This window comes from Tachyglossus aculeatus, chromosome 1, assembly GCF_015852505.1.
Source record: "Tachyglossus aculeatus isolate mTacAcu1 chromosome 1, mTacAcu1.pri, whole genome shotgun sequence".
Taxonomy (NCBI): Eukaryota; Metazoa; Chordata; class Mammalia; order Monotremata; family Tachyglossidae; genus Tachyglossus; species Tachyglossus aculeatus.
Window position 1 is genome coordinate 160196714 of NC_052066.1, and position 23710 is coordinate 160220423.

The 23710-nt window shown below is 42.6% G+C and overlaps 1 protein-coding gene across 5 annotated transcripts in view; it reads right to left on the reverse strand.

Annotated features, from left to right (window-relative positions):
• Positions 1-22992, reverse strand: part of SPATA7 (spermatogenesis associated 7) — a 67748-nt gene extending 44756 nt beyond the window's left edge. For 2 of the 5 annotated variants that reach the window (XM_038746085.1, XM_038746075.1), the window contains exons 1-4: positions 22774-22992; positions 14574-14645; positions 12019-12114; positions 9622-9669 (exon numbers count right to left, since the gene is read on the reverse strand). In XM_038746085.1, the coding sequence (XP_038602013.1) occupies positions 9622-9669; positions 12019-12114; positions 14574-14645; positions 22774-22798 (241 nt within the window). In that variant the 5' untranslated portion in view covers positions 22799-22992. Of the gene's footprint in view, positions 1-9621; positions 9670-12018; positions 12115-14573; positions 14646-16142; positions 16213-22773 lie in introns of those variants that run through there. The other 3 variants (XM_038746123.1, XM_038746094.1, XM_038746196.1) reach the window with 3 other exon arrangements.
• Between the last annotated feature and the right edge of the window lie 718 nt (positions 22993-23710).

Genomic DNA, 23710 nt, shown 5'->3' on the forward strand with positions numbered 1-23710 from the left:
TAAATGGATAGGCCAAAAAGTTTAAAAGTCTATTTTTATTTAAGGATAAGCGACAAAACTGTCTATGTTTGGCCCACTGGGGTCCACCTACAAAAACACCTCCATCACTTTTACCTGCAAAGCTAACCATTCAAAAGCTAAGGTATAGCATAAGGAATGAATGCCACACAAAATGTATAGATGATTGCAAATATGTAACAGTGAAATAACCTAAAACATGAATTTCATAATCTACAATTTAATTTGTAATTTATACAATGGTTGTCCTACTCCCACCATTACTAAAAGAAATGACAACAAATGTGGTAACATCAGCTTTCAGGGATGCAGTTCTGGAAACATAACTATCAGAAATATTTACCATTCTGGGGGGTTTGCTTCCACTCAAATTGATCTGCAGCAGAATTCAAACTAACCATCCACAACCTTGGCAAATGACAGTTTTATCAAATTCTGTAATGTGTAGATATGCATAGGCTGAAGTACAGACTGGAGAGATTGATGACCCAGAGGCTAGTGAGGAGGATGACAAAGAGTCAAGCTGAGCTACGACTAACACTTGGATGGAGGTGGTGTAGGAAAAACAACACAATTAAGCAACAGACTAGAGAGGTTGAAAGAGGGTAAGGAATCAGGTATTAGACTTGGAAGCCTTGCTACTTATGAATGAGGTTGGGGCCTCATAACAGGATGAAACTGAACTAGGACTAAGACCACCTTATGTCCGGAGCAATCAGAGAAATTTGTGGGATTAGAATCTCCCGGCAGCTTCCTAATTGATAGCTCTCTAATGGCTCCAGTCATCATGGTCAAACCACATTCCCAAACAGAATAAAAGCAAAGTTAAGATTTATTCAATATTATTAAATCAAAAGAATAGCAACAGAAGGCATACAAGGTGAAGTTTACAGAATAATATTTAAAGTCACTTAGGTTTAAGTGTATAAATGCAAAACTTGAGTGTCTAATTACCAGAAACCACTCACCAGTGTTGAGCCACATGGCCACCCTAAGGTTATGCTTGGGGAATGTGGACAGAATAGGATTTAGACTAAAATAACTTCAATTAAGCTCATCCTCATTTCCTTTTGACCCAAGATATAGGTAAAGCAGGAAAAGGAAATAGCTGGAACTCTTCATCTGGTATGATCCCAACCAGGAGCAAGTAACGGGCAGCAAAGAACACCAAAGAAAACTAATGAAAGTTTCTTCTCCAAGCCCTTCCTGAGAAAAACTCCACCAAGCCCAACAACCCCAACAGAAGTAGTGCCACTCTCTCGCTCCTGGCAAAGCCACATTCCTTCCAGAATTCCACCCAAAAGCTCCCAAAAACACATTTCTCCCAAAAGCTTCTGGGAAGTGCAGGCAAGATCAGTCCCATCACACAATGGGCTCTTCAGTCGAGCTTTCTTCACTGCCACACGTCTGCCAGGACTGCTGGAAAGGGTTTTGAAAGCACATCGCTTTGACTGTGACCTTGCCATCTAACACCACTTAGATGGTAGCTGAAGCTGAACTCCCCAAGAGAGTAAGTATACAGTGTGAAGTGTGGTGGACTCAGAAAAGAGCCTTGAGGACATCCACAGTTAGGGTGTGAGAGGCAGAAGAGGAGCCAGTGAAAGAGACCGAAAAAGACCTGTCACAGAGGTAGGAGGTAAACCAGAAGAGAACTGTTTCACTGAAACCAAGATTAGTTTGCATTATCAGAAGGAATGAGTCATCCAGAGTATGAAAGGTGGCTAGGATGTCAAGATTCTGATGGAGTAGAGACAACCCCCCACCAATACATTTAATGAGAAAGAGGTCATTGGTGACCTTGGCAAATGCTCTGTCACTCAATGGTACTTTTTGAGTGCTTACCTATGTGCAGAGCATTGTACTAAGCACTTGGGAGAGTACAATACAAAAGAGTTGGGAAATCCGTTCCCTGCCGAGAACGAGGCCTTAGAGGTCATTGAAACTGGCCAAATATTCTACACTTCCTCAAGCCTATTAGAAATGAGATATTAATGCAGAGATGATTACTTCTTAACATAAAACTTATCTGGCTAGTTAGAGAAACAAGTACTCTCTTTAAGTATAAAAACCCTCTTGTTTGAGAATGCCTGGATTCACTACTGCATATCAAAAACCCACAGCTTTGTCTTCCTATAGTTTTTCCCTCAGGTAAAAAAATTACATTTCAAATAGCATCAAAAAAACAAAAGCTAAAACTGATAACAAGAAAACCTATGTAAGGGCCGAGAGCAACAGTACAGCAATTAACAGATGTCTTTCAAACGACTCATAAAATGATTTAGGGTACATTTTTAGTCACCCAGGAAAAGCACATTAGATTAACGGTTAATAACAATGCTCATGAGAATGAAAAAACTGCAGCACTGAAATGACAAAATTATTTAGCAGTGCTTAATTTAGCATCTTTTGTGGGATTATACATTTTATTAAACACAAGATGGGACATGAATTTCTAATTTCCATTTATTATTGCAAATTTACTTTATTAGAAAACTACACAATGCATTTTAAGCATTGAGGTAGTTTGATTATCTTGTCCCTTCCCACTTCAATCCAAACATCACGCTGCTGCCCGGATTGTCTTTGTCCAGAAACGCTTTGGGCATGTTACTCCCCTCCTCAAAAATCTCCAGTGGCTACCAATCAACCTACGCATCAGGCAGAAACTCCTCACCCTTGGCTTCAAGGCTCTCCATTACCTCGCCCCCTCCTACCTCACCTCCCTTCTCTCCTTCTACAGCCCAGCCCGCACCCTATGTTCCTCTGCTGCTAATCTCCTCACCGTGCCTCGTTCTCGCCTGTCCCGCCGTCGACCCCCAGCCCATGTCATCCCCCTGGCCTGGAATGCCCTCCCTCCCCACATCCGCCAAGCTAGCTCTCTTCCTCCCTTCAAGGCCCTACTGAGAGCTCACGTCCTCCAGGAGGCCTTCCCAGACTGAGCCCCCTCCTTCCTCTCCCCCTCCTCCCCATCTCCATCCCCCCGCCTTACCTCCTTCCCTTCCCCACAGCACCTGTATATATGTATATATGTTTGTACATATTTATACTTTATTTATTTTACCTGTACATATCTATTCTATTTATTTTATTTTGTTAATATGTTTGGTTTTGTTCTCTGTCTCCCCCTTCTAGACTGTGAGCCCACTGTTGGGCAGGGACCGTCTCTATATGTTGCCAACTTGTACTTCCCAAGCGCTTAGTACAGTGCTCTGCACACAGTAAGCGCTCAATAAATACGATTGATTGATTGATCTAAGAATTTCCTCCCTTTTTAGGTTATTTGCTCTGGGATAAATTCAAATACAGTTAGTTGCTTTAGAATTCATCCTGGACCTTCCACTATCATTTAAATTGTTCTACATTTTCAAATTAAAATGAGGGCAAGAAGTATGTGAAAGGATATCACAAATGCAGGGTCATAAATCACCTATGAAATATACACTGGATATGTGTGAAATAATACCTGCCTAGCTCCCATTTTAACTATGTCTGTTTCCTTGCACTTTTACCTTAAGCCCATAGCCAGTATTTCTGAAATCTATTTAAAATGAGTGTAAAATTGGAAAAAGAATCCCATTTAGAATCTTTTAACTCGTCATCCTACAACACTCAGCTCTACCTTATTTAGCAGGGGAAGTGGCTATGTAAGCTTGTCATGGGCTGGAAATGTGTCTGTTACACGGTTGTGTTGTGCTTTCCCAAGTGCTTAGTACAGTGCCCTGCATATAGTAAGTGCTCAATAAATGACTGATTGATAGATTGATTATGAAAGCTACGAAGAATTAATTTCTCTTTATTGACTCCCAATTTTCCCAGCAGAATCTCAAGAGGTCTCTCGCCTCCTCTCAAAATCTACCCCCCTACCTGCACCGTGGATCCCACCCCTTCATCTTATTAAAACATTTGCCCACCTCTTCTTCCTCCCAGACTCCTATCTTCAACTTTACTTTCCACTGTTTACTTTCCAATGGCTTCTTCCCCACTGCTCATGGAGAAGCAGCATGGCTCAGTCGAAAGAGCACTGGCTTTGGAGTCGGAGGTCAGGGGTTCAAATCCTGGCTCCACCAAATGTCAGCTGTGTGACTTTGGGCAAGTCACTTAACTTCTCTGTGCCTCCGTTACCTCATCCGTAAAATGGGGATTAAGACTGTCCCCGCCGTGGGACAACCTGATTACCCTGTAACCTCCCCAGCGCTTACAACACTGCTTTGCACATAGAAAGCGCTTAACAAATGCCATTATTATTATTATGTATCTCCCATCCTAAAAAACCCTCCAATGATCTAACGGCTCCCTCCAGTTATTGTCCCATCTCCTTCCTACCACTCTTCTCCAAACTCCTTGAGAGAACTGTCTACATCTGCTGTATCCACTTACTCTCCTCCAATTCTCTCCTTGACCCTCTTAAATCCAGTTTCTGCCCTCTTCACTCCACAGAAACTTCCCCCTCTAAGGCAGTAGCCAAATCCCAGGACCTTTACTCCATTCTAATATTTCTTGACCTCTCATATGCCTTTGACACTGTGGACCACCCCTTTCTCCCTGAAACATTCTCCAACCTTGGCTTCACTGATACTGTTCTCTCCAGGTTCCCCTCCCATCCACTGACCACTCTTTCTCAGCCTTATCCTCTGCCTGCCACCCTCTGACAGGTGGAATCCCTCAAGGTTCAGTTTGGGATCTAGTTTTATTCTCCATCAACACCCACTCCCTTGGAGAACACATTCATTTCCATGGTTTCAACTACCCATCTTTACGCAGATGACTCCCAAATTTACCTCTCCAACCCTGACTTCTCTACTCTTTAGTCTCACATTTCCTCCAACCTTCAGGACATCTCTACCCAGATGTCCCAGCAACACCTCAAACTAAACATGACCAAAACAGAACTCCTCATCTTCCCAAACCCTGTCCTCCCCCTTTCTTTTCTATTACTGTAGACAATACCACTATCCTCCCTATCTCCCGAGCCTTAACATTTGACTCATCTCTCTCATTCAACCCACATATTCAATCTGTCACCAAAACCTGTTGGTTCTACCTTTACGACATCATTAAAATCTGCCCTTTCCTCTCCATCCAAATTGCTACTAAGATGATCTGAGAATTTATCTTAATCTGTCTTGACTACTGCATTTGCCTCCCTGTTGGCCTTCCTGCCTCCTGTCTCTCCCCACTCCAGTCCATACCTCACTCTGCTTCTCAGAATATTTTTATAAAAAAATCATTCAGTCCACGTCTCCCGGATCTTCAAGCATCCCCAATCCTCAGCCTATGGCACTTCTGTACATACCTGAAATTTATTTGTTTATATTAATGTCTGTCTCCCCCTCTACATTATAAGCTCTTAGTGGACAGGAAATGTGTCTATCAACTCTGCTGCATTACACTCTCCCAAGTTTTTTAGCACAGTCCTAAATACCATTGATTGATTGATTGATCATCTCTTTAATGTTGTCCTGGCTCTCAGGAGGCAGCAGAAAATTATATGTCAATGTCAGGAAAGAGGTTTATTTGCCTTGACTTCAGGCTTTAGCCACTTACTTGATTTCTTCACCTACTATCCAAATATAAAGAAAGGGCAAGACTGTGCAGACAATGCAAATTAGAGAACTAGCACTTTAAGGCCACAGGACTAGGTTGTTTTACAACATATACCTATTGGAATGTTGACCAAATTGAGATTACAGAGTCCAAAATTTTGAAAAAGAATTTCCTCTATTGCTAGGGTAGGAATTAGAAACCTAGATGTCAATTGAGTAAAAATGATTGGCTTGCTCATGGACCATTATGAAACAGAATTTAGAGTTTTAAATCAATCAATCATCAATCACAGTTATTGAGGGCTTAGAGAAGCAGCATGGCCTAGTGGCAAGAGCACAGGCATGGGAGTCAGAGGTCATGGGTTTGAATCCCACTCTGCCCCTTGTCTGCTATGTGACCTTGGGCAAGTCACTTAACTTCTCTGTGCCTCAGTTACCTCATTTATAAAATGGTGATGGAGACTGTGAGCCCCACGTGGGACAGGGACTGTGTCTAACCTGATTGCCTTATGTCTACCCCAGTGCTTAGAACAGTGCTTGTCACATAGTAAGCTCTTAAATACCATCATTGCTATTATTATTATTATTACTATTAGCAGAGTACACTAAGTGCTTAAATAAATTGAAATGCCTCAAAAGTTCAAATAAATTGCATTGCTATATTAAATGTTCCTTCTTTTATTCTAATAGTATTTTGTTTTGTAAAATTAGCAGTTGTTACATACCATACAACATTAATTTTGCAAACACAGAACACTTGCATTCAATCAATCAGTTCTTCCAAAATGCATTTTGGATAGAATGCAATGAAAAAATGGAATATTCTTCCAACAACAGGCCTCTACTTAGATAAAACATGATATGAAAGAGGGAAAAACAGTTGTGCACATTACTCCTCTAGACTACAAGCTTGCTTTGGGCAGAGAATGTGTCTGTTATATTGTACTCTCCCAAGTGCTTAGTACAGTGCTCTGCACATAGTAAGAGCTCAATAAATATGATTGACTGGCTGACTGACTGATATAGCAACAGTCAAGGCATAAGTACTATAGCCTACATCTTGCTTATGATAAGAGTTCTTCTGAAACAGAACCCATGAACTATATGAGGACTGGTTTTATTATATTTAATCACTTCTGAAACTTGTCATTTATACTTAAATTACCACCTCTCCCACTCCCCTGCCCCCACCCACACCCAAAGCCCTCTCCACACCTTACTGCAATGATGGAGTGAAACAGCCAGAAGTAGGGGTTATACCATCAGTAGGAAAGGTTTCTGACAAATGAATCACCTAGGATATTCCTTATGGTGGACGGGCTCAAAAGGGATCCTGAAAATAGCTGGCTACAGTGGGCAGTAAAGACCACAGGGTTTATCCACAGGGTTTATAATAATAATAAATACAATAATAATGGTAATTTGTTAAGCACTTACTATATGCCAGGCATTGTACTAAGCGTTGGGGTGGGTACAAATCAATCAATCAATCAATCAATCAATCGTATTTATTGAGCGCTTACTATGTGCAGAGCACTGTACTAAGCGCTTGGGAAGTACAAATTGGCATCACATAGAGACAGTCCCTACCCAACAGTGGGCTCACAGTCTAAAAGGGGGAGACAGAGAACAGAACCAAACATACCAACAAAATAAAATAAGTAGGATAGAAATGTACAAGTAAAATAAATAAATAAATAAATAGAGTAATAAATATGTACAACCATATATACATATATACAGGTGCTGTGGGGAAGGGAAGGAGGTAAGACGGGGGGGATGGAGAGGGGGACGAGGGGAGAGGAAAGAAGGGGCTCAGTCTGGGAAGGCCTCCTGGAGGAGGTGAGCTCTCAGCAGGGCCTTGAAGGGAGGAAGAGAGCTAGCTTGGCGGATGGGCAGAGGGAGGGCATTCCAGGCCCGGGGGATGACGTGGGCCGGGGGTCGATGGCGGGACAGGCGAGAGCGAGGTACAGTGAGGAGATTAGTGGTGGAGGAGCGGAGGGTGCGGGCTGGGCAGTAGAAGGAGAGAAGGGAGGTGAGGTAGGAGGGGGCGAGGTGATGGACAGCCTTGAAGCCCAGGGTGAGGAGTTTCTGCTTGATGCGCAGATTGATCGGTAGCCATTGGAGGTTTTTGAGGAGGGGAGTAATATGTCCAGAGCGTTTCTGGACAAAGATAATCCGGGCAGCAGCATGAAGTATGGATTGAAGTGGAGAGAGACACGAGGATGGGAGATCAGAGAGAAGGCTAGTGCAGTAGTCCAGACGGGATAGGATGAGAGCTTGAATGAGCAGGGTAGCAGTTTGGATGGAGAGGAAAGGGCGGATCTTGGCAATGTTGCGGAGCTGAGACCGGCAGGTTTTGGTGACGGCTTGGATGTGAGGGGTGAATGAGAGAGCGGAGTCGAGGATGACACCGAGGTTGCGGGCTTGTGAGACGGGAAGGATGGTAGTGCCGTCAACAGAGATGGGAAAGTCAGGGAGAGGACAAGGTTTGGGAGGGAAGACAAGGAGCTCAGTCTTCGACATGTTGAGCTTTAGGTGGCGGGCGGACATCCAGATGGAGATGTCCTGAAGGCAGGAGGAGATGCGAGCCTGGAGGGAGGGGGAGAGAGCAGGGGCAGAGATGTAGATCTGGGTGTCATCAGCGTAGAGATGATAGTTGAAGCCGTGGGAGCGAATGAGGTCACCAAGGGAGTGAGTGTAGATTGAGAACAGAAGGGGACCAAGCACTGAACCTTGGGGAACCCCCACAGTAAGAGGATGGGAGGGGGAGGAGGAGCCTGCAAAAGAGACTGAGAAAGAACGACCGGAGAGATAAGAGGAGAACCAGGAGAGGACGGAGTCAGTGAAGCCAAGGTCAGATAACGTGTTGAGGAGAAGGGGGTGGTCCACAGTGTCAAAGGCAGCTGAGAGGTCGAGGAGGATTAGGACAGAGTATGAGCCGTTGGATTTGGCAAGCAGGAGGTCATTGGTGACCTTTGAGAGCGCAGTTTCCGTGGAATGAAGGGGACGGAAGCCAGACTGGAGGGGGTCGAGGAGAGAGTTGTTGTTGAGGAATTCTAGGCAGCGCGTGTAGACAACTCGTTCAAGGAGTTTGGAAAGGAATGGTAGGAGGGATATGGGACGATAACTAGAAGGTGACAGAATTGGACAGAGTCCCTGTCCTATGGTGGGCTCACTGTCTCAATCCCCACTGTACAGATGAGGCAACTGAGGCACAAAGAAGTGAAGTGACTTGCTCAAGGTCACACGGCAGACAAGTGGCAAAGCCGGGATTAGATCCCATGGCCTTCTGACTCCCAGGTTTGTGCTCTATTCACTGTGCCATGCTGCTTCTCTGCATGCATCGTACTACAGCATGGTCCCTGAATCCAAAATGGGTTTGGTATATAAAATTCTTATATGCACCCTGTAATATCTTGCACTTCTGCCTGCCTCCTTGCTCACTGTATGCTCTGTGCCAGCAAGAATACAACTGGTAGGGGCAAGAGAGTGCACATGGAGCTAATCGTAATAATTGCGGTATTTGTTAAGCATTTACTAGACATCAAGCATTGGGCTAAGTGCTGAGGTAAAGGCAAGATAATCAGGTCAGTCATAGTTCCTGTCCCACTCCCACATAAAGATCCCAGTCTAAGGCAGTGTGAAAAGTAACAAGGCTTAGTGGATACAGCCTGGGCCTGGGAGTCAGAAGTCTTAGGTTCTAATCCCGGCTCTGCTACTTGTTTGCTGTGTGACTTTCGACAAGTTACTTAATTTCTCTATGCCTCAATTCCCTCAGCTGTAAAACAGGGAATAAGAACAGTGCCTGGCACATAGTAAGTGCTTAACAAATACCATTATTATTATTTTTATGTACAACACTAGTATTATAATCAATTGCTTCATGCAGGTTCTCGGACCCAAAGTCTTTGTGACTAGAATGAGACTTGCCTGTCATTTATGAAGACAGCATCATTGTTCAAATTAGTCATGGATACATCCAAGAGGGAGTTATCCACTCTTATATCATGCTTCTAACACTTTTTTCAGAAAGAAAACAATTCAGAAAAATACTTACATTTGATGCTGGTAAGCATGCTATTTGGCACTGAGCAGTCTACAGCAGCTGAAAGGGAAAAAATATGTGATCTATTTAATGGTTGGTGTGTTAGTGTCAAGTGCAATTTTTTAGCTAAAACATCAGTTTGTTCTGCTATATATTTCTAAAATAAGTGATGTATATACTTACAGGATACACAGATAAAAAATTCTCTTGAAGATGAATTTCGTTCAGCATTTCAGAATATTTACTAAAATACATATTTCCCTTCTAATTCAGCAAAAATGTCACTGAACACACATAACTGGTTATGCTGTTGAACCTTTGTAAATATGATTTAATAAAAACTCAGACATGTGTTTACCTAGCTCCAAAGTTAATTCTACACAGTGGATGTGCTGTACAAAATCATTCATGTTCTTGGGTTCAGTTACTCAACACAAGATACCTTTCTCAAATGAAAATCTAAAAATCCAAGTGAAGGAATAAAAACAGAGAACACTTGTCTCCTTTTTCTCAAATCTTCACATAGCTGAGTTTCCTTGACTTCAAATGAAACTTGTGCCTTAAATCACCTCTGAAACACTGTTTAGCGAAACTGCTACCCTGAAACTAATAGTGCATCTAGATCACCTTACTGTTTCAAATAGGAGGCAGTTTGGATGCCTGAGTGGAAAACGTAAACCTTCTATACGGAATACTATTCTATGAGAGAAAAATGATTTTTTTCTGCTCTCTGGGGTGATGAGAACACTTCCTAAGCAAGGAGAGACACTGAGAAATTTAAAATGTAAAGTCAGAAATGAGCAAAGCCATCACACAAAACCTGAAAATCACAGTGACACTCCAGAGTCACTCCATTCCTCAATAAGTTCATTCTTTATGAAAACTTCTGCTGAATGATTTAGTACCTATCGTCTTACTCTGTTGTTTATACCTTTTTGTAAATTAAAGAAGTTATTTCAGAAAAACAGGGGTATTAAATTCTAAACTTTACAGAAAGTTTCTTTTTGGGCCTAATACTCATTCAATTATCACGGTGGTCCCTAAGGTTACACTGTATTCATGTAAAAAAAAAAATAAAGACAGATTCCTTCATGTTCTTTATTCCTCAAATAAACTACCTCATGGCAGAAGACACGACATTCTGGAGAAAGTATATTCATAGAGTCACTATGAATCAAACAACTAGCTGGCATTTGATTATAATAATAAAACTAACTCTGGAGTTGGTAAATCCAATGAAAATTTGGATAACATCAATTTACAATAAAGAAGTCCAACAGGGTATTATTTGGCAAGCCCATGAAAACAGCTCACCCCAAGATATGTGGAAGTTCTATTAACTGAATTCAGAATTTCCCAGAACACGAACCACATTCAGTTGAATAAAAGCAGTCATTATTCCTAAATAAAATTATTCTGAATGAAAAGGCAAAGAATTTATGCCAGCAGCAATTTACCCAAGTGCAATGGAAGTTCACAAAGTCCAAATATGATTAGAGTAGAAATGTTCCACACTACTCAATTAGTAGAAACTCCACTTTAAAAAATGAGACAGTTGAATTCTCCCAGGCACTAAATGTACTCTTAGGAAAAAAGTGAGGCACTCTGGTAGGGACGTTCACTTGTTCGGGCCACTGAGTGACTGCTCCCTGTACTAGAGCTGTGTGTGCACAAGGCTTGAAGAAGCACACCCAAAAAGAGAAAATGAGCCCCTTACTCTCAGGAAGTAAACTCACTGAGACCAGTGACAAAAACACAGAGTAAGGTGGTTAGCACTGAAGAATATTAAAAATACTTGGCTGGAATATTTCAAGTAGCTATCTGTTTGAAACGGCAGAAATGCAAAAGACAGTTATCCCAGACATTAACATTAGCTAGTGACTTCACTACAAAGTGGTCTCAATTGAACCAACAGCCAGTGACAAGATGTAAATTTTCAGTCCAGTAAGTCCACTACTGAAAATGAGCACTTATTTTACCTTTTCAAAGATTACTGACTAGAATATTTCTCTACTAAACTATGATAGCTTTTTCATTTATCTACTCCTCTACTTAGCAATCAGAAAAAATAAATCAAAGGTATCATATCAAATACATCAAATAAATCAAAGAAATTTTTTTCACTACCAAAGTATTGAAATATTATATTAACAGTGATAAAAATGATCAAGGGAATAAGACTAAAACAGTTCTTTTAAATAAGTTTATTCTTATAAACAACAGCCCCCACCCCTGCCCGCATCACAAATTTTCTAAATTGGAACAGTAGCAGCCAAACTGCTCTCTTGGGTTCTGAATTAAACATGAATCTTTCTACAACTCAATTTACCCATTCTTGCTACATTCTAATAAGAACTGGAGAGAAGGGCTAAAATTGTGTGTAGAAGGTTCATATAAGTACATTTTTACCTTTGGCTGAAAGGATTTTATTATAGTGAATAGCCATGTGATTCTTGATCAGGTACAGGGTACTTAGTCTGAGAGAGGAGGAGTCAGTGCAAAAAGCTATAAAATTGAAACACATTTGATCATTACATGCTTTGGTGTAACATAAAAACAACCAACACTTTAGATAAGTAGAAAGAAAGAAATAAGCAGAGGCCACAAGACATTCTGAAACATAGAGATAAAGACACCGATTATTTAATGATGGGAATCTCAGCCTGCAATACACTTGTCGACAACTTCCTATGAGCTCTCTGCCAATGAGACTCAAACCTTTCCCAGTAAGAAATTTCACAAGTATGAGATGTCCTTTCTTTGGGCACATGGTCTTTGCCTCACGGCTCTAAATTTCATTACTGAAACTGAGTTCTTAAATGAATGCCAAAGGAATGGCAGCATTTTCCAACAGTAACAACTTCCAAAAGAAAAAATTATAGTATTTATTAATCACTTACTATTTGCCAAGCACTGTGCTAAATGCTAGAGTAGATAGAAGATAATCACATTGGACAGAATCCTTTTGTTCCCCAGGGCTCACAAACTAAGAAGAAAAGAGAAGGGAATTTTATCCCCATTTTTCAGATGAGAAAACTGAGGCACACAGACATTAAGTGACTAGCTCAAAACCACACAGAAGGAGCCAGGATTAGACCTCAGTCTTCTGACTCTCAGTCCTCTGCTCTTTCCACTAGGTCATGTTGAAACCTGAGGTTAAAACCTGAACAACATCCCGCTGTTTGGCAAAATTTTTAAATAAGTAATCATCGGCATGGCCTAGTGGAAAGAGCATGGGCTTGGGAGTCAAGGGAACCTGGGTTCTAATCCCAGCTCTGCCACTTATCTGCTGTGCGACCTTGGACAAATTGTTTAACTTCTCTGTGCCTCAGTTTCCTCATCTGTAAAATGGGGATTATGACTGTGACTCCCAAATGAGACAAGGACTGTGTCCAACCTGATTACCTTGTATCTACTCCAGAGCTTAGAACAGTGCCTGGCACATAGCAAGCACTTAACAAACATCATAAAAAATTTTGGCACTATAAAACTGTCAAACAATCTATTTTTCCTTACGAATGAGAAACAAGAATATCTTACTCCTCTGGTAAACAAAAAGGAAGAATAGGCTTTCATTTTTCTGCATGAAAATATTGATTTCTACATTGTCACTGGTGCTAGAAGGGATAGAAACAAACCTTGACCACTGGATTCATGGCCCTCCACTAGCTGTCTTCTTCCAACTTTTTTATGGTATTTGCTAGGCTTTTACTATGTGCCAAGTGCTGTTCTAAGCCCTGGGTAGGTGCAAGTTAATCAAACAATCACTGGTATTTATCGAAAGCTTACTATTTACAAAGAACTGTACTAAGTACTTGGGAGAGTACAACAGAATCAGCAGAAACATCCCCTGCCCATAACAAGTTTACAATCTAGCGCTTAGAACAGTGCTTTGCACATAGCGCTTAATAAATGCCATTATTATTATGATTATTATTATTAGAGGGAGTTTACAGTCTAGAGTTAATCAGGTTGAGTGCCATCCCTGTCCCACATAGGGCTCACAGTCTAAGCATGAGGGAACACAGGAGTTGCATCCCCATTTTATGGATGAGGAAACAGGCACAGAGAAGTGAAGTGAATTGCCTAAGGTCACACAGCAGGCAACTGGCAGAACCAGGATTGGGATTAGAACCCAGGTCGTCTGACTCCCAGGCACATGCTCTTTCCACTAGACCATGCTGCTTCTCATCTCCATCTCCAAAAATACAGCTTGCAGTCTTCCCTTCTTCCACATTAATCTCCTAGCTCCCTTCCTTCCTTCCAACTTTTCCTGTTCTGACCTACTTTGCACACACCTTCTCCTGGTTAGAACTCTTCCTTCACTCAAATCTACCAAAATGCATTTTTCCCGCCTTTAGAGACCTCCTAAAAAACACCTCCTCCCTGACTACTGACCATTTATTTGTTCATGTTGCTTTTTCAGCAACTCTTGGTGCTTATATCAATATTGCTATATTTATTCTAGTTATTTATTCAATTTATATCCCTGTTATCTATCACCAGTTGAATTTGTTTCTCCTTCTATTCCTATACATACATATATATATATATATATATATATGTATATATATATATATATATATATAAAATCTGTGTCTGTCTACCTTCCCCATTAAATTGCAAGCTTTCTGAGGGCAGAAGATGTGTCTTTAATTCCCATTATATGCTCCAAATCACTTAGTACAATGCTCTGTACAAAGTAGACCTTCAAAATATACTGATGTTGATGAAGAACAGAGTTTAGCTTACAGTATGTAAAATACATTTTCAGTAAAAAAGTTATATATAAAAACAATAATAGATAATAGTAATTCACAAAATCTACAAGAACTTGAAACTTCCTTACTGTCCCACAAACTTAAAGAATTTTCATAAAATAGAGGGACCCAATCAAAATAATTACCTCATAAAAAACACATGACATGACAATAAAAGCATTTTTTGCACGACATTTCACTTACCATTACTCTTTGTGCTCAGGTGTCCTTTAAATGGGCTTGATGGAACATATTTGTGTTTGGCAGATGTTCTCCCTATAAAGAAAAATGTAAGAAAAAAATAATTGTTACTAATAGGATCAGATGGAACTTACTTTCTTAGAAAAACCTAATTAACCACTGGAATAGTCAATCAGATTATTGGAGTGCTTCTTGCAGTAATTACATCATTGGAAAACAATTTGATATAGTTAATGTCTTTAGCTACATTTGTGATGCTTACTTTCACTTTGTATTGCGAAATGACCTTTGTGCTTTTTGGTGAAATACTCATTTAGATCAAGCTGTGTTAAATAAACTTACTGTTTTGAGATCCTCACACACACAAAAAGGAAATAGAGGAATGGCAAAGTACTGTTTCCAATGAATAACTGCTTTTGAAGCTAAAATTATTCAGTTGCCATCTCTAGGTTGCTGACATAAGTCTTTACTAATCATCTTGGCTTCCACTATTTATGATTTAATAATAATGATACTAATAATATTAATTAGGTGTGATATATATAAAGACAAATTAGAGTAGCAGCTTGGCCTAGAGAAAAGAGCTTTGGCCTGGAGGTCAGAGGGCCTGGGTTCTAATCCCCCACTCCACCACTTGTCTGCTGTGTGGCCTTAAGCAAGTCACTTAACTTCTCTGTGCTTCAGTTACTTCATTTGTAAAATGGGAATTAAGACTTTAAGTCCCATGTGGGGCATGGGCTGTGTCCAACCTTATTATCTTCTATCTATCCCAGTGTTTAGTGGAGTGCCTGGAATATATCAGGCAGAAACTCCTCACCCTCGGCTTCAAGGCTCTCCATCACCTCGCCTCCTCCTACCTCACCTCCCTTCTCTCCTTCTACAGCCCAGCCCGCACCCTCCGCTCCTCTGCCGCTAATCTCTTCACCGTGCCTCGTTCTCACCTGTCCCGCCATCGACCCCCGGCCCACATCATCCCATTGGCCTGGAATGCCCTCCCTCCCCACATCCGCCAAGCTAGCTCTCTTCCTCCCTTCAAGGCCCTACTGATAGCTCACCTCCTCCAGGAGGCCTTCCCAGATTGAGCCCCCTCCTTCCTCTCCCCCTCCTCCCCGTCTCCATCCCCCCCGCCTTACCTCCTTCCCTTCCCCACAGCACCTGTATATGTTTGTACGTATTTATTACTCTATTTATTTATTTATTTTACTTGTACATATCTATTCTATTTATTTTATTTTGTTAATATGTTTTATTTTGTTCTCTGTCTCCCCCTTCTAGACTGTGAGCCCACTGTTGGGTAGGGACCATCTCTATATGTTGCCAACTTGTACTTCCCAAGTGCTTAGTACAGTGCTCTGCACACAGTAAGCGCTTAATAAATATGATTGATTGATTGATTGATAGATATAAGAAGCACTTAAATACCATTTAAAAAAGGTCAGTCTTAAAAAAATTGTTTTTAAGAGTTTATAGCATCAATTCTTAAAGAATAGAACAATACTGAATACCATACTGACTTAATTAGTAAAAACAAAAAATAAAGTAGAAAAGTAGAAAATCTGGACATTATTTTACCTGCTTACTAGGCAGAGACCATGCTGCCTTCATCCGGAGTGGCTGGTTCCATTTAAATAATTATTAAATACTATATTACATAACCACTCCCTATCAAAGTCAGACTTCACATCTCATTGATGGCTATATCTGGGGATCTTGATGGGAGCCTCCATCTCAAGACCACTGGGCATGCCCAGTCTTTGACGGCCACCACTTTTTCTTCCTCTTTCCCTTTCCCCACCTCATCCTCTCCTCTCCTTCTGCTACTCTTCTCTTCTCTATGATGCTCAACTCTTCTGATGGTCTGTTTTCCTTTCTCTTTGTTATTGCTTAAAGGCTTGTTTCTCTTTCTAACCCAGCTCTCCTGTCCTTACAGTCTGTCCCTCTTGTAATAGCAATGGTATTTACTGAATACCTGAGTGCAGTGCACTGAACTATATGCTTGATGCATACGACAGACACAAGACTCATTCTCTGCCCTCCAAGGGCTGACAATCTTGTCCACTCTTTGTGCTGCTCATTTCCCTTTTTCAGTTTGTCTAAACACTTCTTTTTCCTGACTCTTCCCATTCCAGTCATCTTGTCCTTCTTTAAATTCTCTTTTTTACTCTCTATTGCCCTGCCTCTTTGTTCAACTCTTTGTTCATATCACGCCCCATGCCTAGATCTCCCTACACCCCACTTCAGAGTCTCTCAATCTTCAAAGCCGTCCTAAAAATCCCACTATCTCCAAGAAGTCTTCCCTAACCAACTCCCAACACCCGTCATGTCACTCCAACAGCTACCATGAGCACTTAAGCATGTACATCCATGCTCAACACTTTAGTATATATGTATGTTCAGTTACTTATTCTGCTATTTCTTCCTGACATATTTGTGCTGCCACTATCTTTTATATCTTTATTCTTTCTCCTGCCTCCATTATTGACAAAAAAAAAAGAAATATGTCTGCTTGATTACCCCATTAATTTATAAACCTCTTGAGGGCAAGGACAAGAAGTAGTGTAACCTAGTGGAAAAAAACAAAACACAGACATAGGAGTCAAAGAACCTGTATTATAATCCCAGTTCCACAACTTGCCTACTATGTGTCCTTGGGCAAATTGCTTAACTTCTCTGTGACTCAGTTTCCTCATATTTAAATAGGGATTAAATACCTGTTACCCCTCCCCTATAGACAGTGAGCCCCATTTTGGACAAGGTCTCTGTACAATTATCTTGTACCTACCCTGGTACCTAGTACAGTGCTTGGAATCTAGTAAGTGCTTAACAAATACCACAATTATCATTATAAGGTCTTTGTCTTTTGTTTCTGGTATACTGTCCCAAGCACTAATAATAACAATAATAACAACAGTATTTGTTAAGCACCTACTATGTGCCAGGCACTGTACTAAGCATTGGGGTGGATGCAAGCAAATCAGGTTGGACACAGAACCTATCTCATAAGGAGCTCACAATCTTAATTCCCATTTTACAAATGAGGTCTCCGAGGCACAGAAAAGTGAAGGGACTTGCCCAAGGCCACACAGCAGAGGAGCGAAGGAGATGGGAATAAAACCCAGGTCCTTCTGACTCCCAGGCCCATGCTCTCTCCACTAGGCCACTTCGCTGTTGTGGGCAGGGAATGTGTCTGCTTATAACAGTAATAATAATAATAGCATTTATTAAGCACTTATGTGCAAAGCACTGTTCTAAGCACTGGAGAGGTTACAAGGTGATGAGGTTGTCCCATAGGGGGGCTCATAGCCTTAATCCCCATTTTACAGATGAGGTAACTGAGGCCCAGAGAAGTGAAGTGACTTGCCCAAAGTCACACTGCTGGCAACTGGCGGAGTCGGCATTTGAACCCATGACTCTGAATCCAAAGCCCAGGCTCTTTCCACTGAGCCACGCTGCTTCTCTAATTGTTGCTTATTGTTGTATTGTACTCTCCTACGTGCTTAGTACCATGTCCTGCACACAGTAAGTGCTCAATAAATACAACTGAATGACTGAGGATTCCTGTATACTCTCCCAAGCATGCAGCATAGTGCTCTAAACACAGTAGGAACTCAGTAAATCCCACTGATTGGCTGACTACTTAAGTAATTGCTTTAAAAGCCTCTCTCCCACTTCTCTGTGTCTTTCCTACTCCTCCTGCATTCTACGCCATGCTCTCTCTGTCAATCTTCTAGTCTTCATCAGTTACTCTAGCCTCCTCTCTTTTTCACTCTTCTCCCACTCTATGTCTTCTTGTCTCTTTACCCTTTCCCCAGGCCCAGAGCACAGAACTATGGCTGAAGCAATGGGTTTGGTCATCAGTTTCTCTTTCCCAGGGGCTGGGTCTCAATGATGGAAGGGCACAAAGCAAAGCCATCAGATCCTCTTAAGGAGATCAGCCTCTCTTTTTTACCAATGTAAAATAAAGGTCTAAAACAGCACATGCGTTCTACACAATGGTGTGGACACAGGGATAAGGAAATCCTGAAATAATGTTACAGATTATTACATAGTGCGTATATTTAGCATAAATAAGCAATGAAACATCTTGGCAAAGTGCATCTGCTCACATTAAAGCAGAACACTGGGGACTAATCAATCAATTTACTGAGCACCTACAGTGTGTACAGCACTCATCATCATCATCATCAATCATATTTATTGAGCGCTTCCTATGTGCAGAGCACTGTACTAAGCGCTTGGGAAATACAAATTGGCAACATATAAAGACAGTCCCTACCCAACAGTGGGCTCACAGTCTAAAAGGGGAAGACAGAGAACAAAACCAAACATACTAACAAAATAAAATAAATAGAATAGATATGTACAAGTAAAATAAATAAATAAATAGAGTAATAAATATGTACAAACATATATACATATATACAGGTGCTGTGGGGAAGGGAAGGAGGTAAGAAGGGGGGGATGGAAGGGGGACGAGGGGGAGAGGAAGGAAGGGGCTCAGTCTGGGAAGCCCTCCTGGAGGAGGTGAGCTCTCAATAGGGCCTTGAAGGGAGGAAGAGAGCTAGCTTGGCGGATGGGCAGAGGGAGGGCATTCCAGGCCCAGGGGATGACGTGGGCCGGGGGTCGATGGCGAGACAGGCGAGAACGAGGTACGGTGAGGAGATTAGCGGCGGAGGAGCGGAGGGTGCGGGCTGGGCTGTAGAAGGAGAGAAGGGAGGTGAGGTAGGAGGGGGCAAGGTGATGGACAGCCTTGAAGCCCAGGGTGAGAAGTTTCTGCCTGATGCGCAGATTGATTGGTAGCCACTCGAGTCCCCCTGTTCCCAACTGTAAGCCTGTTGCTGGGTAGGGATTGTCTCTATCTGTTGTCAAACTGTACTTTCCAAGTGCTTAGTACAGTGCTCTGCACACAGTAAGCGCTCAATAAATAAGACTGAATGAATGAATACTAAGTGAGATAGTTAGATACTAATACTTAAGAGAAGCAGCATGGCTCAGTGGAAGGAGCTTGGGCTTTGGAGTCAGAGGTCATGGGTTCAAATCCCAGCTCCACCAATTGTCAGCTGTGTGACTTTGGGCAAGTCACTTCACTTCCCTGGGCCTCAGTTACCTCATCTGTAAAATGGGGATTAAGACTGTGAGCCCCCCATGGGACAACCTGATCACCTTGTAACCTCCCCAGCACTTAGTACATTGCTTTGCACATAGTAAGCACTTAATAAATGCCATAAAAAAAGTGCTTGGGAGAGTATGATACCACAGAATAAGCATACATTTTCCCTGTCCATAGCGATCTTACAATAGTGCAATGTTCTGCATACATAAGCACTCAACACTGATAAATGATGACATAATGATAAGAATTTGGTGTTTGTTAAGTGCTTGTCTTGTGCCAAGCACTGTACCATGTCCTGGAGTAGGCATAAGATAATCAGGGCAGACTCAGTCCCTCTTCCACATAGAGCTCAATCTGTGTAGGATATTCCTCTTTGGGATCAAAATTGAGTGTTGTACTCAAAGTATTTATTAAGCACTTACTATGTGCATAGCACTGTACTAAGCACTTGGGAGAGTACAATACAACATAATTAAAAGACCCAATCCCTGCCCATAATGAGCTTACAATCTGGGGGGGGGGGGGGGGCAGACATTAATATGAATAAGTAATTTATTAATATATAATTCAAAGATAAGTGCCATGGTGTTGGTGGTGGGGAGAGTATCAAGTGTTCAAAGGTCACAGATTGAAGTGTACTTTCTCACTCTGTGTCCACCTGGACACAGTCTTCTAGACTGTGAGCCCACTGTTGGGTAGGGACTGTCTCTATAGGTTGCCAAATTGTATTTCCCAAGCGCTTAGTACAGTGCTCTGCACACAGTCAGTGCTCAATAAATACGATTGATTGATTGATTGACAAGAGTTTACCAGATAAGGCAGGATGTTCTGAGCCACAGGCCCAAATGTTGCCGTTAAAGACTGCAACCTGCACACCTGCTTCCTCTCCCTGGGAACCATCTAGGCAAATGTGGCACCAGGTGACACAGTGACAGTCAGGAAAGTAAAACTGACCCTGTATCTGCATCAAGCTGGGACCAGGTGACATGTCAAAGCTTCAAGATGTGGTGTTTGTGGATCATTCTGTCAATCAATCATATTTATTAATAATAATAATGGCATTTGTTAAGCACTTACTATGTGCCAAGCACTGCTGATAAGTACCTGATACAAGGTAATCAGGTTGTTCCACGTGGGGCTCAGTCTTAATCCCCATTTTACAGATGAGGTAACTGAGGCACAGAGACATTGAGTGACTTGCCCACAGTCAGAGCAAACAAGTGGCGGAGCTGGGATTAGAACCCATGACCTCTGACTCCTAAGCCTGTGCTTTTTCCACTGAGCCATGATGCTTCACTGAGCACTTATTGTGTCCAGAGCCCTGTGATAAGCACTTAGGAGAGTACAATATAACAGAGTTGGTAAACACTTTCCCTGCCCACAATGAGCTCTCAGTCTTGAGGGGGAGACAGACATTAATATAAATAAATTACAGACATGTAGTCCAACGTTGGCCCCTGGGGCAGCGTCTTGGGTGGGTCTGCCTAATGCCAGCGCTGCTGGAAAGTCGATTTACTCCATAAGCAGCTCTGAGGCAGAGTACATGACCCCTGCTGAGCCAGGGGGGAGCCCAGGCCCTTGGCTGAAATCCCCACAGCCCGAATCCCGGAGAGGGGAGGGGAGAGAGTCACACTGCCTTTCAATCAACCAATCAGTCGTATTTATTGAGTACTTACTCTGTGCAGGCCATTGTAACAATACTAATAATAATAATGTCATTTGTTACGCGCTTACCTCGTGCCAGGCACTGTACTAAGCGTTGGGGTGGAAACAAGCAAATGAGGTTGGACACGGTCCCTGTCCCACGTGGGGCTCACAGTCTCAATCCCCATTTTACGGATGAGAGAACTGAGCCCCAGAAAAGTGATGTGCCTTGCCCAAGGTCACAGAGCTGACATGTGGCAAGCCAGCATTAGAACCCATGACCTTCTAATAACAATAATAATAATAATAATGTTGGTATCTGTTAGGCGCTTACTATGTGCCAAGCACTGTTCTAAGCGCAGGGGTAGATACCAGGTAATCTGGTTGTCCCACGTGGGGCTCACAGTCTTCACCCCCATTTTACAGATGAGGTAACTGAAGCACAGAGAAGTTAAGTGACTTGCCCAAGGTCATGCTGCTGACCTACAGTGCTCTGCATACAATAAGGGCTCAATAACATTCACTGAATGAATGAATTGGGAGAGTATCAATCAATGAATTGTATTAATTGGGCATATACTGTGTGCAGGACACTGTATTAAGCACTTGGGGGAATACAACGCACTATAACAGACATATTCCCTGCCTACAATGAGCTCACAATCTAGAGGGGGAGACAGACAATATAAATAGATAAATTATGGATATGTACATAAGTGCTGTGGGGCTGGGGTGGGTGAATATTGAAAGCAAGTCTGGGTGACGCAGAAGGGAGTGGGAGAAGAAGAAGGGGGGGCTCATAGTCTGGGTACAGCAAGGACAATGTAACAGAGTCGGTGGACACGTGCCCTGTCAACAACGAGTTTACAGTCTAATGGACTGCGTCCAATCCAATTTGCCTGCATAATAATAATGATAATAATAATAAATATAATATATAATTATATAATATAATAAAATATAATAATTATATAATTATAATTATAATTCTGGTATTGGTGCCAGGCACTGTACTAAGCGCTGGGATGGATACAAGCAAATCGGGTTGGACACAGTCCCTTTCCCACGTGGGGCTCACAGTCTCAATCCCCATTTTACAGATGAGGGAATGAGGCCCAGAGAAGTGAAGTGACTTCTCCAAGTCATTGGCATTGTGATGCCAATTTGTACTTCCCAAGCGCTTAGTACAGTGCTCTGCACATAGTAAGCGCTCAATAAATACGATTGATTGATTGATTGACTTCCCCAAGGTCACACAGCAGACAAGTGGCAGTGTCGGGATTGAAACCCATGACCTTCTACACGATGCTTGTGTGCATCCCAGTGTTTAGTACAGTGCCTGGTACATTGTAAGCGCTTAACAAATGCCATTATTATTATTGAGTTACAAGCGGGGCGACCTTTCAACCCACCGGCTCCCGGAAAAAAAAAAAAAAGCCCTTTTACCTCTGCGGTTGCTGTCCATGATCATCAATGTCCATGCTCTGCCCTTGCTGCAGCCGCGGGGCTAGATGGACGCCCTCCTCCTCGGCCCCCGGGCTCGGCTGAGCTCGGCTCGAGCTCGGCTCGGGCTCGGCTGGTCTCGGCTGGTCTCGGCCGTGCTCGGCTCGGGCTCGGCTCCTCCCCCCTCCCCCGGAGGAGGAGGAGAAGGAACGCGTGGCGGCGGCGACGGTCGCCCGGTGACGGTCTCCAGGCAGGTTGCTAAGACGTCGTGTTCCAGGGCTCCGGGGTTGTGACGTCATGACGCAGAGCGTGACCTCCCTCTCTGATGTCCTCCCCTCCAGGCTGGGGAGGGAAGGCGGGAAAGTAAGAGGATAGGCTGAGGGATGGAGGGGCGAAGGCCCAGGCCCGGGTCGCATCTCTTCCCCTCCCGCCGACCCCGAACCCCTGGTGAAGGGAGAATGAGGAGACGTTGAGGATGGGAAGCAGCAAGGTGTAGTGGAAGGCCGTGGGTTCCAGTTCCCATTCCGCCACTTATCTGCTGCGTGACCTTGGGCAAGTTGCTTCACTTCTCTGAACCTCATCCAGAAAATAATAATGATGGTATTTGTTAAGCGCTTACTATGTGCCAAGCACTGTTCTAAGCACAGGGATTGTCCCACGTGGGGCTCACAGCCTTAATCCCCATTTTACAGATGAGGTAACTGAGGCTCGGAGAAGTTAAGTGACTTGCCCAAGGTCACACAGCTGACAAGTGGCAGAGCTCCCAAGCCCATGCTTTCTCCACTAAGCCACGCTACTTCTCTAATGGGGATTGTAGACCATGAACCCCACACGGGACAAGGACTGTGTCCAACCTGATTTGCTTGTATCCACCCCAGTGCTTAGTACAGTGCCTGGCACACAGTAAGCGCTTAACAAATACCATCATTGTTATTATTGC